Source organism: Pollicipes pollicipes, unplaced genomic scaffold (assembly GCF_011947565.3).
Source record: "Pollicipes pollicipes isolate AB1234 unplaced genomic scaffold, Ppol_2.1 Scaffold_4881;HRSCAF=5763_pilon_pilon_pilon, whole genome shotgun sequence".
Taxonomy (NCBI): Eukaryota; Metazoa; Arthropoda; class Thecostraca; order Pollicipedomorpha; family Pollicipedidae; genus Pollicipes; species Pollicipes pollicipes.
Window position 1 is genome coordinate 54,180,410 of NW_023596576.1, and position 14,808 is coordinate 54,195,217.

General features: G+C 48.0%; 1 protein-coding gene across 3 annotated transcripts in view; it reads right to left on the reverse strand.

Annotated features, from left to right (window-relative positions):
• The window catches only part of LOC119100923 (carbohydrate sulfotransferase 11), a 33,391-nt gene extending 20,450 nt beyond the window's left edge, over nt 1-12,941 (reverse strand). The window contains exons 1-2 of one of the 3 annotated variants that reach the window (XM_037224126.1): nt 12,767-12,941; nt 3,885-4,105 (exon numbers count right to left, since the gene is read on the reverse strand). In XM_037224126.1, the coding sequence (XP_037080021.1) occupies nt 3,885-4,040 (156 nt within the window). In that variant the 5' untranslated portion in view covers nt 4,041-4,105; nt 12,767-12,941. Of the gene's footprint in view, nt 1-3,884; nt 4,106-12,718 lie in introns of all 3 variants that reach the window. The other 2 variants (XM_037224125.1, XM_037224127.1) reach the window with 2 other exon arrangements.
• Nucleotides 12,942-14,808: the final 1,867 nt, after the last annotated feature.

Sequence of the window (14,808 nt, forward strand, 5' to 3'; positions counted from 1 at the left end):
GTCTGTGGTCACCTGGGCGCTCCAGCGGACAGTGGTCTCCCGGGCCTCCAACGTGAAGTGGTCTATGGTCACACGGTCGGCCCTTTTGGCGACCCTGCCTTCTCGCCAACTGGCTGCAGAGGTCAAAAGCGTCCACTCGCTCACGAGCGTGGAAGACTTATATCAACGTCTGCTCATCATAAAAAGAGACTAAAACGCCCTCATTGTTCAAAGTCCTATGGAACATTTTTTTCACAAATGTTAAGTGCGATGAATTTGTGCGCGTCGCATCACTGAAAGAGAAAAGTATGTTTCAGTGCCCTAGATCCTTTTCAACGGTGCCGTGTGGGGAAACAGTTTGTGGGCGATCTGTGGGCACATTTTAATGTCTCCTAATTTTTAAAGGTCATTTTAGTTCGGTTTTCAATACAATCCTCGTCCTCACTGCGTTGTCTCCCTGGCGTGAGAATCGAGCACTCACCGAAGGCGTAGCTCACAAGACTGAGCCCATGTGACGTCATGTCATCGTGAAGCTGAGTTTGTGCATCAGCCTGGTTTATCGAAGGAATAAAAGAGGTAAGTTAGTTCACTAATATAACTCAAAATATCTTTGACGTTTATAAAATCAGCATGTCGCAAGTGTGGTGATTTAAAAAATAATGAAGTCAAATGATTGTAGTGCCTACCTTAAGTATTATCAGAACGGCGCGGTTTGCCTTAAAATGGGCCATTATTGCGTTTAGCATTGCCCATCACCTGGTTTCGTTTCCCAGCATGTGTTAGCCGGGTGGATTGTGAGGAACTGGTAAGTGTAGGTCAATTCGACAGTGGCGTTCGGTGGGTGAGTAGTGTGTGTGAGTAGAAGCTGGTTACATACCTTGATGGAGGCATGCGGACAAGGCATACCCAATTTTGCATGTTTTCCCAGCTTGTGTGTTCTGTGGTGTTTATAATACACTCATTTCTAAAAACATGTGTGTGATGAATGCTTCGAAAGCTTGAAAACACTTTGTTGATACAAAACGATATCCAACGAATTGAACGAAACGTTATATTATGGCTTCGATTTCTCCCCTAAAGCGGTTTAACCTAGTGGCTCTTCCGATGCGCACTTTGGCTTCGTTTGAGGATGGGAGTATGGGGCGTGTGGAGGGGAAGGGGGGGGGGGGTTCTGCGGTGGGGTGCATGTTCTGCGCAGCTCCCCACCCCTCCGCAGATTTTGACGTCTCCTAGCTGGGTCGGCCCGCCCTCTTCTTCTCGCATGGCCCAAAACCTTTACCGCCTCGCCCCCTCCGTCCAATCCGTTGCCGGGCCGGCCTAACCTTCTTCCAGAACTCTGCCCCAACGTGTCCCCAGGCCAGATCTCGGGCGTGGCGTCGCCAGCGACGGTGCAAGGCCCGCCCGCTCGCGCCTCGGGCCGGTCCTGCGTTTCCCCCTCTGGCCCAGTTGTCACGTGGCGCGGCGGCCCTGATGCTCGCTGGGGTGACGACGGCGCCAGTGCGGCGGGGTTTTTGGGGCGGAACGGCATACGTCCTCACAACATGTGAGATAAACATTCCTATGCGCATGCTGCTTCGCCGGTAATCTGGCTTCACATCCATTAGTCTTGACATGATGGACCATTTCGGAAGATAGGGCCACGGTTATGGCCGTTCCCTGCCGACTTGCTTGCTGTCCCACGTTCCACAGGGAAGCCTGGACGGGTGGCGCTCAAAATGAAAAAGTACGAAAATGTATGCCTATAGTATTACATGATCTAAAATGATACAGAAGTCAAAACTTCAACCAATACGCTTCTCGGTTACAGGCCCTTGTCGGCCGTAGGCCAATCACAAGGCTCGTTTATTCCCACCCGAGGAGGTGCCGCGGCGGGTGTCATGGCAAGGGCCATCGCGAATGCGGCAAGGAAGCTTAGTGCTGTTGTAAAGCGTTGGCAGCGTTATTTGGATTCTAAAATAATTAAATAGATGGCTTTATTATGACCTGACGGTGCCACATGATATTACCCAGTGTCATGCACAGGCTAACTTGCCGCTAGGCTACGCTAAAATATGTTTTTGGACTATGCCCCAAAGGTGGGACACTCCCTTTAACCATAGTTGGAAGGCACATTTTAATAGCAAACGCCGGTTTTAAAACGCATTAAAGGGTACAGGGAAAACGTTTCTGTATTTCATCAGCCAATAGCTTGTACTGGGTTGAGGGGATGAGGTCTACTTCGGCTAGTTCTAATGTGAACAGCCGGGTCCGGTAAGGCTGGTTCAGTTTTGGCTGTTTGGCATCGGCCAGGAAATCATCGCAAATCATACCAGGCGATGTATATAAGTATATAACCAGCCCACTGCTGATTCAGCAAGACGCCAAGTGAGATCAGATTGGTTATGTTCAGGTCAGATTGGGCTGGCGGATAGTTTGCGCTCTGCCGCGATTTTTTTCCCGGTAAACATCTGCTCCTTTCAATGGGATATAAAAACTACCCTTTCTGGTGCCCGCCTTGTAGGGAAAAACTATGTAGAGATAAACCATGACTCGGCCTCACAAGCAGACTCAGTTCCAAGGAATTGAGCGCTGACATGGGCACATGGGCCGTGGAAATGATTGGAACCCAGTTAGTGCGCTACGTCCAGTGAAGACTCTCGACTGCAAATTCAAATTCCAGACACCAGGGTTCAGACCAAATATTATATTCAGATCCGTTCTTGGTTAGTATTTGCAAGCATGGCGGTAGTCAGATTGTCTACTAGGTCACGATTAGTGACATGCTCACATCACATGCCGGGTGATGTGATCATCACATCTCTTATCTCATCACGTGTTATTTTGAGCATCCAGACATTTGCGGTTCGCTGTGGCTGCTCCATTGGACTGGCCCCTGCTAAAATTGCTTGCTTTCCAACTTACCTCGGTATTTCTGTTCCTCTTCTTTCTTTCATCCACGTGTCCACCATAGGCCAGTTCGATATTCGCCAGTGCACGTTTTGTACAACCAAATTGTACTCAAGAGACAGATCAGACCCATAAAATACCGAGTTCTTCGTTCTCTGTAGATGCCGAACACAACCCGTTGCTACCCTTCCCTCCAAGCGTTCTCAGTTCATGATATGGTATTGAAGCAAGGCAAGGGAACATCAAAAATATACATGCTATACCACTCTCCACAAAGAACGCATGCCGGATGGTTCCTTTCGCCATCTCCAAATGATACAAGTTTTGTACTATATTTCAATTATAAAATTTTCGCTTAGCTTTTGATGGTTTTCAACTTATCAGATTACCTTGCTCGCGTCAAATAACACATTCCTTTATCTACACGACCAGAATTTAGGTTCTCTTTTCAGTTGGGGAGGGGGCCGGAGACCCCAGGCTGTGAAAAGAAAGCGGGCTTAATTCGGAGATAAATCCGTTTGTTGGGGTATTGTGTGATAGCTCTCGTCATTTTTCTGCTCAGCACCAACTTAGAATACGCCCTTTGCAGGCAACCCTGGTTTTCATGAATCTGCGTTGTTTTAACCCCTTAGCAGCGCATGTGTTAACTTTTACGGAGACACTTCAACTGATCATTCATGCAGTGAAATAAACTATGCGGTAGACCGCATAAGCGGTGACAGCTGTTAGCACGACAGACGACACCCAATTTCTTTAGCAATTAGCGCAGCCCCAAATCCAGACTGGGAGACTGAGCATAGCGTAGACGACCCTGCATACCTGCTCCGTAAGAAACTTTAACAGAAAAAGCAACAAATTGTTTCCGTTGCCATTTTACATAAACGTAGGATGCAGAACATTCGACCCGTAGCCACGCCACTGCTCACAGACCAGCGCGTGCTGTGATCTTCGTCAGCCTCCGACCTCCTTTCCGCGGAGTGCCGTTCCGGTTGAGTGGGCCGAGGACGCCGGCTGCTCACCTTGCGGCCACGGTGGCCACCGACCCCGCCGGCGTCCGTATCTGCTGCGCTCGCGGCGACGGGCGGCGGCGCACGTGGCGCGTCCACGGCTGGCCGTGGTGTCACCTGCGCCGCTGGTCGCGATACAAGTGCGCTCAACCCGAACAGCAGGCCCATGGCCAGCAGCACCTGAGGTCGCGGCCGGACCCGCGCCAGCGCCGTCCGCAGCTGGGGGATGAGCACTGCCAGCAGCAGGGAAGATAATCGGCAACCGCAAAGTCACATATGATCAAGTTGCATCGCATCAAGACGAAACAGCAGATGATCCAGTCTTTCGCTACACCATTTATCAATAGTCAACGGGCGTAGCACGATATTTAAACAGCATACTGATAGGTCACTAGCGGAACGATGGTGACCAAAGAACAGTGGTCAAATTCTACAGTTATGCGCAAAAGGGTTATGCTCGTGCAGGAATTCGGTGTACTTACCTGATGTATGATATCTGTGTTTTGCTAAGAGTTTTCTCGTTAAGGCACAACGGTTCTGCAACGTTTTGGCCTCAGTACGAAACCCATTAAAACCAAATACCACCTGCCGGTATTTCGACCAAGGCAGTGGTAGGATCGAAGGCGTAATGACCAAATACAGTACAAAACCACAATGTTCCAGTCGTTCGAGGTTACTTGGGGTTCAATATGGTTTTGAGTCATCATCGCTGCTCGTTCCAACAATATTAATTGAGATGGGGAGCTAGAACCCTTACACTTAATCATGAATGACGGAAAAGAAACTCGGGAAGCTAAAAAGTGTTTGGCCAAGTGTTTGTAAACAACGACTGGAATAACGAAGGCGTGCGTTGAGGTATCACTCCATGACGTTGACCACAGGCTGTTCCTAAGCTTTCGCTAAGCAACACATTTCGCATGACCCCATGAAAAATTTTGCCATAAATGGGCTCAAACTGCATAAACCCCGCATTCATGAAGTCAGTTTGGTTCCCACTCTCAGTGTGCATTGTTCCAGGACACGAAATGGACATTGGAGTGTGAACCGTTTATGGGTATCCACATTAAAGAAATGACTACTTGCCATACTTACTCAATGAGGAATTAGACAATAGTACTACTCTTACAGAAAATAAGTATAACAACGCACCAAGGAGACCGGTGGACCACATGCGCAGTATTAAATCAGCGCATGGAATAATATCCATTCAGATTAGGACTGGAGTGCATTTCTGTTCCATTGCTGGCATGCGTATACCATAGCACAGGGAAACATATTTAAAGTGAGTTGTCCCACGCGCGCACAGCGGGATAGATCACCTTCAACAGCGTCGCGGAATCTGCTCGATTTGGAGGTAAGTTCCACCAGTAAGGTGTGATCGAGGACAACAGAGGTCAGCACCATCGAGTGCGCCGGCCCTTGCCGCATATGCACATGTTCAACAATTGTGCCATTGGATCGTGCCGCCTGGAATCAAGAGCGGTTTCTTGCTGTCTGGCGCGGCGAGCTCAGCTGGGACACGGTCCGCCTCACAACCGTCAGCTGAACGGTTCGAGTCTGACTCCCGGACAAGAGCTTCATCGCTCACGCGGAAGTCGATGAGAGATTGCGACCTTAAATGAGCTGAGCTGTTGAATGGGTCGTTAGCCCCGACAACAAGATCGGCTTGTGCCCCCGTGTGGAGGTCTGCAACACGTTTTCCCCATTCCTTATGTTTTCAGCCCAGCTGTACGTCTATAGGACCATAGATTGGAGTGTGTGCAGGATTCGCACGGACATTCAATTTAAGCATAAGTGGAATGGATGACCGGAACTTAGTCAAACCTTTATGTCGCCTAGCAGCTGCGACAGTCTGGTGCATCCTAACCAGAGTCGGAGTCACCATGGAGATTCCAAAAAATCTTGCTGAGCTAGGGTTGAATCGATCCTTTTATCAGAAATGTCTGAGCTGGATTTGGGTTGATGCAGTCGTGCTGACTAAAACAGCTCTTAATCGTTCCACATGCATATGTAATATATTATTCACAGCAAGGCGCTTATGTTTAGAATGGAAGTGCATTGCACTTTAGGAAAAGGACACATGATATTTTACCAGCTTTTCCGCCAACACGTAACATTAACACGCGCCCGGGTGGCCGGCTAGATACCCTTCGCTCGGGTGGGGGTGGGGGGGGGGTGGGTGGGGTGGGTGTGGTTCAATTCGACCCCCCTCCTGAGATCTCGGGAACTAGAGAAGCTAGAGACACCAAACTTGCAGAGTGTGCTGATCTGTACTTGAGACCACTTATGACAAATTTTGAGGTTCCTAGATCATGACCTTCGAGTCAAGTAGGGTCAAACAAGGTTAAATTTCAGGTAGGTCTCCAAGGTGCCCCCAGAGCCTAGCTAGCTGTTTCTAAGCAAAATTTCACATGCTCAGTTAAAGTCATTGACCTTTTTTGACCTTTTGTAGGTCGAGGTGACCAAAATCATACAAGACTGTTCTGAGTTTTACATTTCAATAAGCAAAAATATTACGCTAGACAGCATATCTAAAAAATAAATGTTGACCTTGGTCATTTTAGGTCAATGACCTATTATGACCTTTAAGAAGTCCATGGAAGACGCATAATACGGTTCCTGCCATCAATAAATTAGAAATGAGCACCAGAAACTACCCCCATACAGCAATCCTAGGGCAGTAAAACAGGTTGGTTTAGACCTTGGTCTAACCTTTATAACTTACCTTAGGTCAACGTTATTTGCTCGTTCAATATTGGTGTTGCCTAAGAAAGCATCCCAGAGATGCATGCCTTCGTCAAACACTCCGTGGTTTCATTAGATTGAACGATTCCGTAGACATTGACTTCGCTGAAACCATGCTCTGACTTTGACCTACCATAGCTCAGCGACCTTACAAGGTACACCTAAATTTTTGTTACCAAACAATCTGCTATTTAATTGTCCATAGCTATGCAAAATTTGGCGCGTCTGCGCCGTGCCGTTCGGAAGTCATTCTGGAAAAACCTCCGCGGGGGTCAATTTGACCCCCACCCCCACCCGAGCGCGTGTTAACGAGTGGTCAAGCGTGCCCCTATCCTCCTATCTTTTCCTCCGGTCCGTTTGAAGCCATAATTTAAGACGTATACTAAAGATATGGCGCTGAAATCGTGGCACTCCACCTGGGAACGTGAAAGCAGTAGTCTCGTAGTCAGATTTGTTTTAAGGGGGCAAAGTGGCAAACATTCCTGAACCCTTGAGAATATGGTCTGAATTCCTGCGAACGTGGCCTAGCATTTAATTAAACCTCTTGGATCACAGGGGGGGGGGGGCAAGGTGAGTGACTCTCCATTTGGCTACTTCCCTGGAAGAATACAAGCAAATAAATAAATCAGCCGAGATGGATGGAGCAAGGAGAAAATACGAGGGTAATTTGAAGCTCGCAGCAGTGGTCAGCGGCCAAAGGCAGTTGGTAGTGGTTACTATTAACTAGACACCAGGAAGACATAATTACAGGTAGTAAGGTCCCTGACCATAATTGAAGGAAATCAGGGCAGGTGCTGCGATCGACAGCTTTCTACGTTAACAAAACGCTGTAACGTTTGGATGGTAGCACCCTGCAATGTTTGGATAGTACCAAACTGCAACGTTTCAATAATCCCACGCTGCAACGTTTGGATAGCATCACACTGCACCGTTTGATGTGTATGCTTGCTTTGCCAGGGTCGAAAGTCAACAACGCTGCCATTTACCAACGGAGAACCTTGCTGCTATGAGGGTGAAACAGTTGTCGTCGTTATAGCGCAGGGCAACATATCATGACGTCGCGTTGTTTTAAGGATGGGGAGATCAAACGAATTACGGATCGACTGCACTGTTCCACCTTTTTATGCCAGCTTCGCCAACGGGCACCTACGTATACTGCATGTAAACAATTTAAGGATGTGTAACATGAGGAAATGAAAGCGACGTGCGCGAATAACGCCTTCATACAGGGCAGGAGGCTGCTGCACTACCAAAACAAATCAAGCAATTACATGGCGGTAACCAATATTTTGGCGGAGAAATTCTAGGCCATTTATTGCTCCCATGTTGCTGGTGATGTTTTTTGAAAGATGGCAGGACCATTTAACTTGCCAAGTAGGGGAAATCCACCGTCTTCGGCCAGACCACCAGATATTTCCCCAAACACACACAGTTGTACAAGTTCTGTTCCACCCCCATCTAGCCCTGCCATATTTGTTACAGTGGGGCAAAAATACTCCGTCCGGAAAGCCCAGGACACATCTAGCACATAAAGCGAACATGTTTAAATTTGAGGCCGATGTGACGAGCGTAGATAAGGGTGTCTCCGTGCTAAATGACGCGCTACTGCCTTCATCAGGTGTTGGAGTCTCCAGTTATGGCACGTCGTTGTAGGCCAATGCTAACCGAAACGCACCGTGCGGGAAGGATCAATGGTGACGGCGCCTTAGGCAGTGATAAAAACCAGTAAAATTGCCAAAAGGACATCTATAGTTAGGTATAATCACGCCTGATGAAGCGTTTTGTTGGAATTACCAGGCCACACCGTAACCTAGCCACAATATACAAAATACCAGGTATCGGCGAGTATGTTTATAGAGCGTCCTTCATTTCACATTTTTTTAGCAACACAGCAAACTTCTAAAGAGGGCTTTTCCACCTCCAGTGGACTTGCGATTCCCCACTAGATCCCATCACTGGTCATCGAGTCGTAAATTACGCATTTCGAACACAGCAATATTCGAGGCACTTTCTGGATGGTGTCGGTATCCTTCAAAAATTACTCGCTCAGAAAATAATGTAATATCCACCCGCATGGCTACGCATTTGGTGATGTCATATCATCGCGGGCTGTTTGACATCCCGCCCAAATATTAGCATGAAAAACGAATCTGCGGTGAGTAGAACCTGTCCGTATTCAACACAGAGCACCAAAGTAAGCTTCGAAATACCTTTCGTTATCCGTCATCCGTATCCAGCGGGCTTAGCGTATCAGGCTTAAGCCTGAGACGCAATTTTTAACTAACAGCCGAACAAAGACATCAAGAATGTCAGAACGTCGATAAAGTAAACAGGTTTGCCTGAAATAAAGCTGCCTTAACGATGCAGTTGCTCGATTTTGCATGAAGTCATGAGCCTTGTTATAAAAAACTTTGGTGTTGCGTCGCTACACCTTCAGCATGCCAGTGAGACATGAAAGGATAAACCTCGCGCGGGGATTTATCACAGTGCCACCCTGCAGCTATTCCTATCCCAAGATAGGAATAGCTTTCGGCAAAATCACTGACCCTATCACGACTTTGTCAAGCGCAATGGATGCTGTTGCTTGCTTAAACAACCGAGTTTGTTCCGCAGCAATATCATGATGGTCACTGAGTTTTTCTACGACTCTGCTCAGCGTCGCTACCAAATCATTGGCATGTTCAACCGTCTCCACAGCATGTGTAGGGGTCTGTGAATACACCTTGGCTTTTCCGGGGAATGGGGATGATATCTGGCGCAAGGTCTTTGTGCTACATCACTGAGAGCATATAATTAATGTCGAAGCAAGTCCTTAACACATCTCGAACCATGTTTTGCAGCCTGTTAGCCAGGCAGGACTGGTATTGTGGTCAACCATCCCGATTTGCATTGCTCCACACGAAAATCACACTCGTGCAACGCACTAGTCAACTGATCCAACTTCGACCACCTGTATGCAGGCTGCCCTGAGGCCCGCTGAAGCCGGTGCATGCGCACGCCACGAGGGTCACAGGGCACCGGACTAATGTCATTAATAGTATAGTTATGGTATACGATGACAGTGACAACGAGGGTGCGCGGAACCGGCGCCCGAGGCCCGTTGCCGGTGCTACATTGCTGTACTGCAGGATCAACCGGACTTCATTCCGTCACGCTCATATTTCTGTCGCATCTGTATTAATGCTGCGGCAGTCAACGCATATCAACGTCACGTCAAGTTTCACGAAAAGCCTTGTGCCTTATTTACATTGCGGCCCATAGATCAAACAAAGCTGATACCGTTCTTGATGGACTAATCGCACTAGATAGCTCCTGGTACCAATTAGGCGTTTAAGTGACAATCTATACATTTGAGCCGCAGGACAGCAGACAAACGCCCCATTTTGCTGACTTTCGAATGCCAAAATAAGTGAAAAGGGCCACGTCTAAAGTCATGACAAGGCCAGTTTGTCAGTCGTACCCCAGGACATCATAACTCTGTTGGAAAGACAACATGCGAAAGGTATTAACTGCAGAATACAAAGCTATACAACGTCAACTACAGTTATGAAACCTCGTCGGGGTACGTATTTCGCGACGCCTACGTCAGCGGACCTGACATTGTGTAGATGAATTTTCCGCATCAGATCATCCCTGGAATTAATTTTTGGGAAATCTGACGCATGGCAGTGTCGGTCGTGCTGCACTGCGCTGGGAAACCACACCTGCTGCTTAGCGTGAAACGAGGAGAAAGTGCAGTTGTTCCAGTGCCAAGACCACGAATCATGAGGCCTCCGTGACACGCTTTGCGCATCTTTCAACGACCTGGGATTAACGTAAGGATTCGGGCAGATCCAAGAGTTTCTACCCACGCGATCATAGCAGAATAGGAGACCACGCCTCAAACTTAAGCTCCGGAATACCCAAAATATGCGTGTTGAGTGAGCATCGTTTCCTCGCAACAAGGGCTGTCCATTACCTTCTTCCATTGGTATGTATCACGCCTGCAGGCATATTGTTGGGTGAAGGAAATACGTGTTGTTTTGTACAATCTAACGAGTGACGTTGTTGTCCACTTTTTGCTGCAGCCTGGCAGCCTGATTAGTTCCACGTTGTGGAAGAGATGAAAAGTGTTCATATTTGTACACTGCAAGGCGACTCCATACAGCATGGCTATTATGAACATCATATCAGACTATGCGTAATCCGGTAGGTCAAATGGATAACGCTCACGAACAACACACCCCATACACTCGGTCATACACGGTAGCACAGAATAGTCAATCACCTAATCGGTACCTTGTTGCCCTCGTTTCACGTGACTTCCAATCCTAGTCATAAAACGCGATGGGTTTAATGGCACGGACACTTGCCGGCAGATCACTGAACGCAGTCACGATCGGAAAGTCATCCTTATAACCTTCTAGACTCGGAGCGTGCTGGAGGAGTCGCGAGTCGATCACAATATCTGGTGGCACGATGGTGAATGTCATGTCTAGTAGCAAGGTCACGAGCGAGTGGCACGGGATCGGATGCCGTCAAATCTTTTCGAAGAAGGGTAAGACGGTGGTGCACATTCAAGTAGTAAGTAGTGCAAGCACACATTCTCTGCTAAATCCATTTGAGCTCCCGTGGAACATCGGCGATATGATCATATTTCCCTCGTCAGGATATAACTTGGTTGCAAAGTTCAGTAGCTTCTGCAGTCGGCCTCGTTGAGAACTGTTGCTCCCTCGAACAACAGTGATATAGCATCGAATCAGTGATACCGTGAGTCCCTCTGCCAGCGTGACCAGAATAGACCGTGGTAGGCTATGCCTGTTAGGACTAAGGCCACAGAGCATGCCTGTACATCGCCGCACGACGGCGTCAGTGTGTGCCGAGAATGGCATGCACTGGTCAAATACGACACCCAGGCTCCGCGAAGTGGGGCAACCAGAGACAGTGACTCCTACAAATTGAATACTGATGGTGGGAAGCCGCTGAATGTTTTGATGGGATTCAAGAGCTATGGGCTGAGTTTTCTGCACGCTGATTTTTATGCCGTTTTGTTCCCGAGCCGCTGAAAATGAAAATATTTTTCCACTGAAATTAGCAAGGAAATCGATGACACCGTTTTTATAAATGTCAATATTCACGGCTTACGCAACGATTACTGGCAGAACCGTGCGTGGCACAAACCTGTGTTGGGCATATGAAATAAAGATGGTACATTTGTCGACGTTCGTAAATCGGATGCGCGCTTCCGCCCGCTCTGGCTGTCGAGCTGCGGTTTAAAACATGACAAACCCTCAAAACCAGGCAGACCGCTTCTGTGCACGTGACACGTGGCGCATGAAACCGCTGCATAGCATGTGTAGTTGCCTAGTCTCGGCCAAGGCGATGAGACACCAAGCGGGAGCGATACGGGTGGACAGTACCAAATCATTGAAGCCTTACAGCCGCTGATCATACCCCTGCTGCTCAAAATCAGCAGATCTTAAATGAACTGCAGGCCGCACCAGTTCTAATTGTAAACGGTTCGGATTGTTGCGATTACACACAGTGCAACGTCACTTATGGCTTTTTCCAGGATACAATAGCATTTATTTATTATACTATACAATTTGTTTCCGGCAAGACGTTATGTCACGGCTTAAATCGAGTTCCAGGACACAAATAACACAGGCCGAAATCCGGGAAGAAACAGGTTTTTGCCGCACGTTAGATCAGCCCTATCAGCCGAGACCTTCCCCCAACCGATTTTAGAAAGTGATTCCCCTGGTTGTCACACCTTATCTTATCATTGCCAATTTAGTCAGTGTTCTGAGGTTCTTTTCCAACTCCGACTTCAAGCAATTTATCATTTTGGGAATATTTCCAGTGCAGGCAATCGAGGCTTATGAAAATGATTACTGAGAACGGATAAGTTTTGTACAAACCGTATAGGCGACTTTTTGAAAGACGTCCAGTGAACCGGGGAAAAACTCATTTCATGTTTATCACATTTGCTCCCAAACCAGAAGCATGGTTTGCGCTGGCAGTCTGCCTAGTGGGTATTACTCCTACTAAAAACTGCAATTAATCGCCCATTGTCGGCAACGGCGAATGTCGTCACGGCGTAACGCACAGCAAACGCTTACTGTCGGTTGCCGGCAGCCGCCGGGCTGGACGGCTGGGCGCGTGTTCACCTCAGACGATGTCGGTCTCGGGGGAGCTGCAGCCGCCTCCGAGGGCGGCAGCGCAGCGGCCACGTCACCGCTCAAAGCCTGGGCCCGCCGGCGCTGTGCCAGGCCCGATCAGCTGCCACAGCCACCAGCGGAGGATGACGCCGCCCGGCAGGCGCACCTCCGCTGGCACCACGCACGCGCCCACCGCTCGCGGTCTACTAGCCGGCAGAGGGCGGCGGCGCCGGCGGCCACGCGCTGCTCGGCTCGCGGTCCACTAGCCGGCCAAGGGCGGCGGCGGCGGTGGCCACGCGCCTGACGACTCGGGACGCGCACTGACGTCATCAGCGGCCTGTGCGGAGTACCGTTACTCTTCAAACGACAAAACTCCTCTAACGCACCTCCAGTGCTCTGTGTTAATCGATCAGGCAGTAGAAAAATATAATTAATAGTATTCCCAGCCCAGCTCAGCACGACCCGACGCGGTCCGACCATAGCGCCATTCGGATCACACCAGGGCAGTTCAACAGTTCTATGCAGTTTTCAAAACAAGTGATTTGTGCAATTAGTTTGCATTTGTTTGGATGCAATATTTGCCACGCCTGTGTGTGCGAGCTGATGGCTTTTACAAATTGTCATGCAAAAATGGTATCACGCAAAAGCATTCATCGACAGTGATCTGTTCCCCTCTTATAATGGACGTCAAATGGAAGCTTTTGATACTCTGCGTTTGATAATCACATTTCATCCCTCACTGTTTGTCCCACAATCTAAACTTCCTCTCAATTTGAATGCATGTGACCCTTTGCGTGATTCATTTGCATGTAGCCTTTTATTTTAAAACGTGAGTTTTGCCACAACTGAGCAAAGGTAACTATTTTAATGTTACTATGATGGTGGAAAGTAGTTTGTCATTACCAGCACTGGTAGGTGCATGAGACCAACAAATATATCAATGATCTATTACCGCGCGGCTTTATCTAATCGAAACACTTTGTGGTATCTTTCGTTGCCGAAAGACTATGCGAAAAAAGCAAGAGCAATGAAATCTTCACGAGGGCAAAACATGCCGGAAGTGTTTTGCTGGGATGCGTCGTGTTCAGTCGTTTTGTCTTTCGAAGGCAAGGTTCGCTATCATTTAAAGTAGGCTATATGAGCAACTCTGTGGTTCAATCGCAATCAGTTACAAGTTTTTAGATTAGTTTTTAGTTTTTAAGTTTGGAGATCAGCATTCGATGACGTTAACCGCCCATGAGCTGCCGGTTTTCCTAGCTAGCTGAATACTAGAGGCCCACACGCAGCCGGTAAAAGAATTATCAGGACCGATGCAATTATTTCGTTTTTGCCACATACCATTGGTCGATGGTTAAAAAGGGGGCAAGCATCCAAGGTACTACAAATGTTATTCCGGCCCAGCATGGTATGATCTTTAACATATGGCCGCTGGTCTGCGAGACCGTTGACCAGAGTGGACTGAATGCTCCATTAGCCCGGTACCTCTTTTTTGGATGACGTGTAAAAAGAAGCCGGGTAGGATGTAAATGCTCGGCGGACCTGAGGGTTTTATCAATCGACTTGACAATGGATTTCATAGGACCAAAATCACTTCCCGCACGTAGCACTAATGTGAAAAACGTACTATGGCATGTGATCCGAGACACAGCCCGGCGCCTGCTGGAGCACGTGTATGTAGCTATGAGGTTAATTTGCAATTCAGGATAGCACCACAAAAGTTCTTACATTCTAGTGTCGGCACCAAACGTTTCTGTACAACTTCAAACAAAGGCCGCCAGAACTGCGTCGGCAAGCCAAAATGAGCCGACAGTACAGTTATTATTGATACATTACAGTACCCCCATCGACTATTACAACACAGATGATTAAACATACACAACCTGATCAACCATCCATGGTTGATTCATGGTTAAGACATAGGTCAAATGACGTTTGAAAGGGGCTGTTCCCCATTTGTATTGGTTGGAACTAAAACATATACTTTAAGATCATTCTCTGCAGGTCACATTAATACCCGCTTTAGGACCTCAAATAATCTCTTTTCTAAGCTA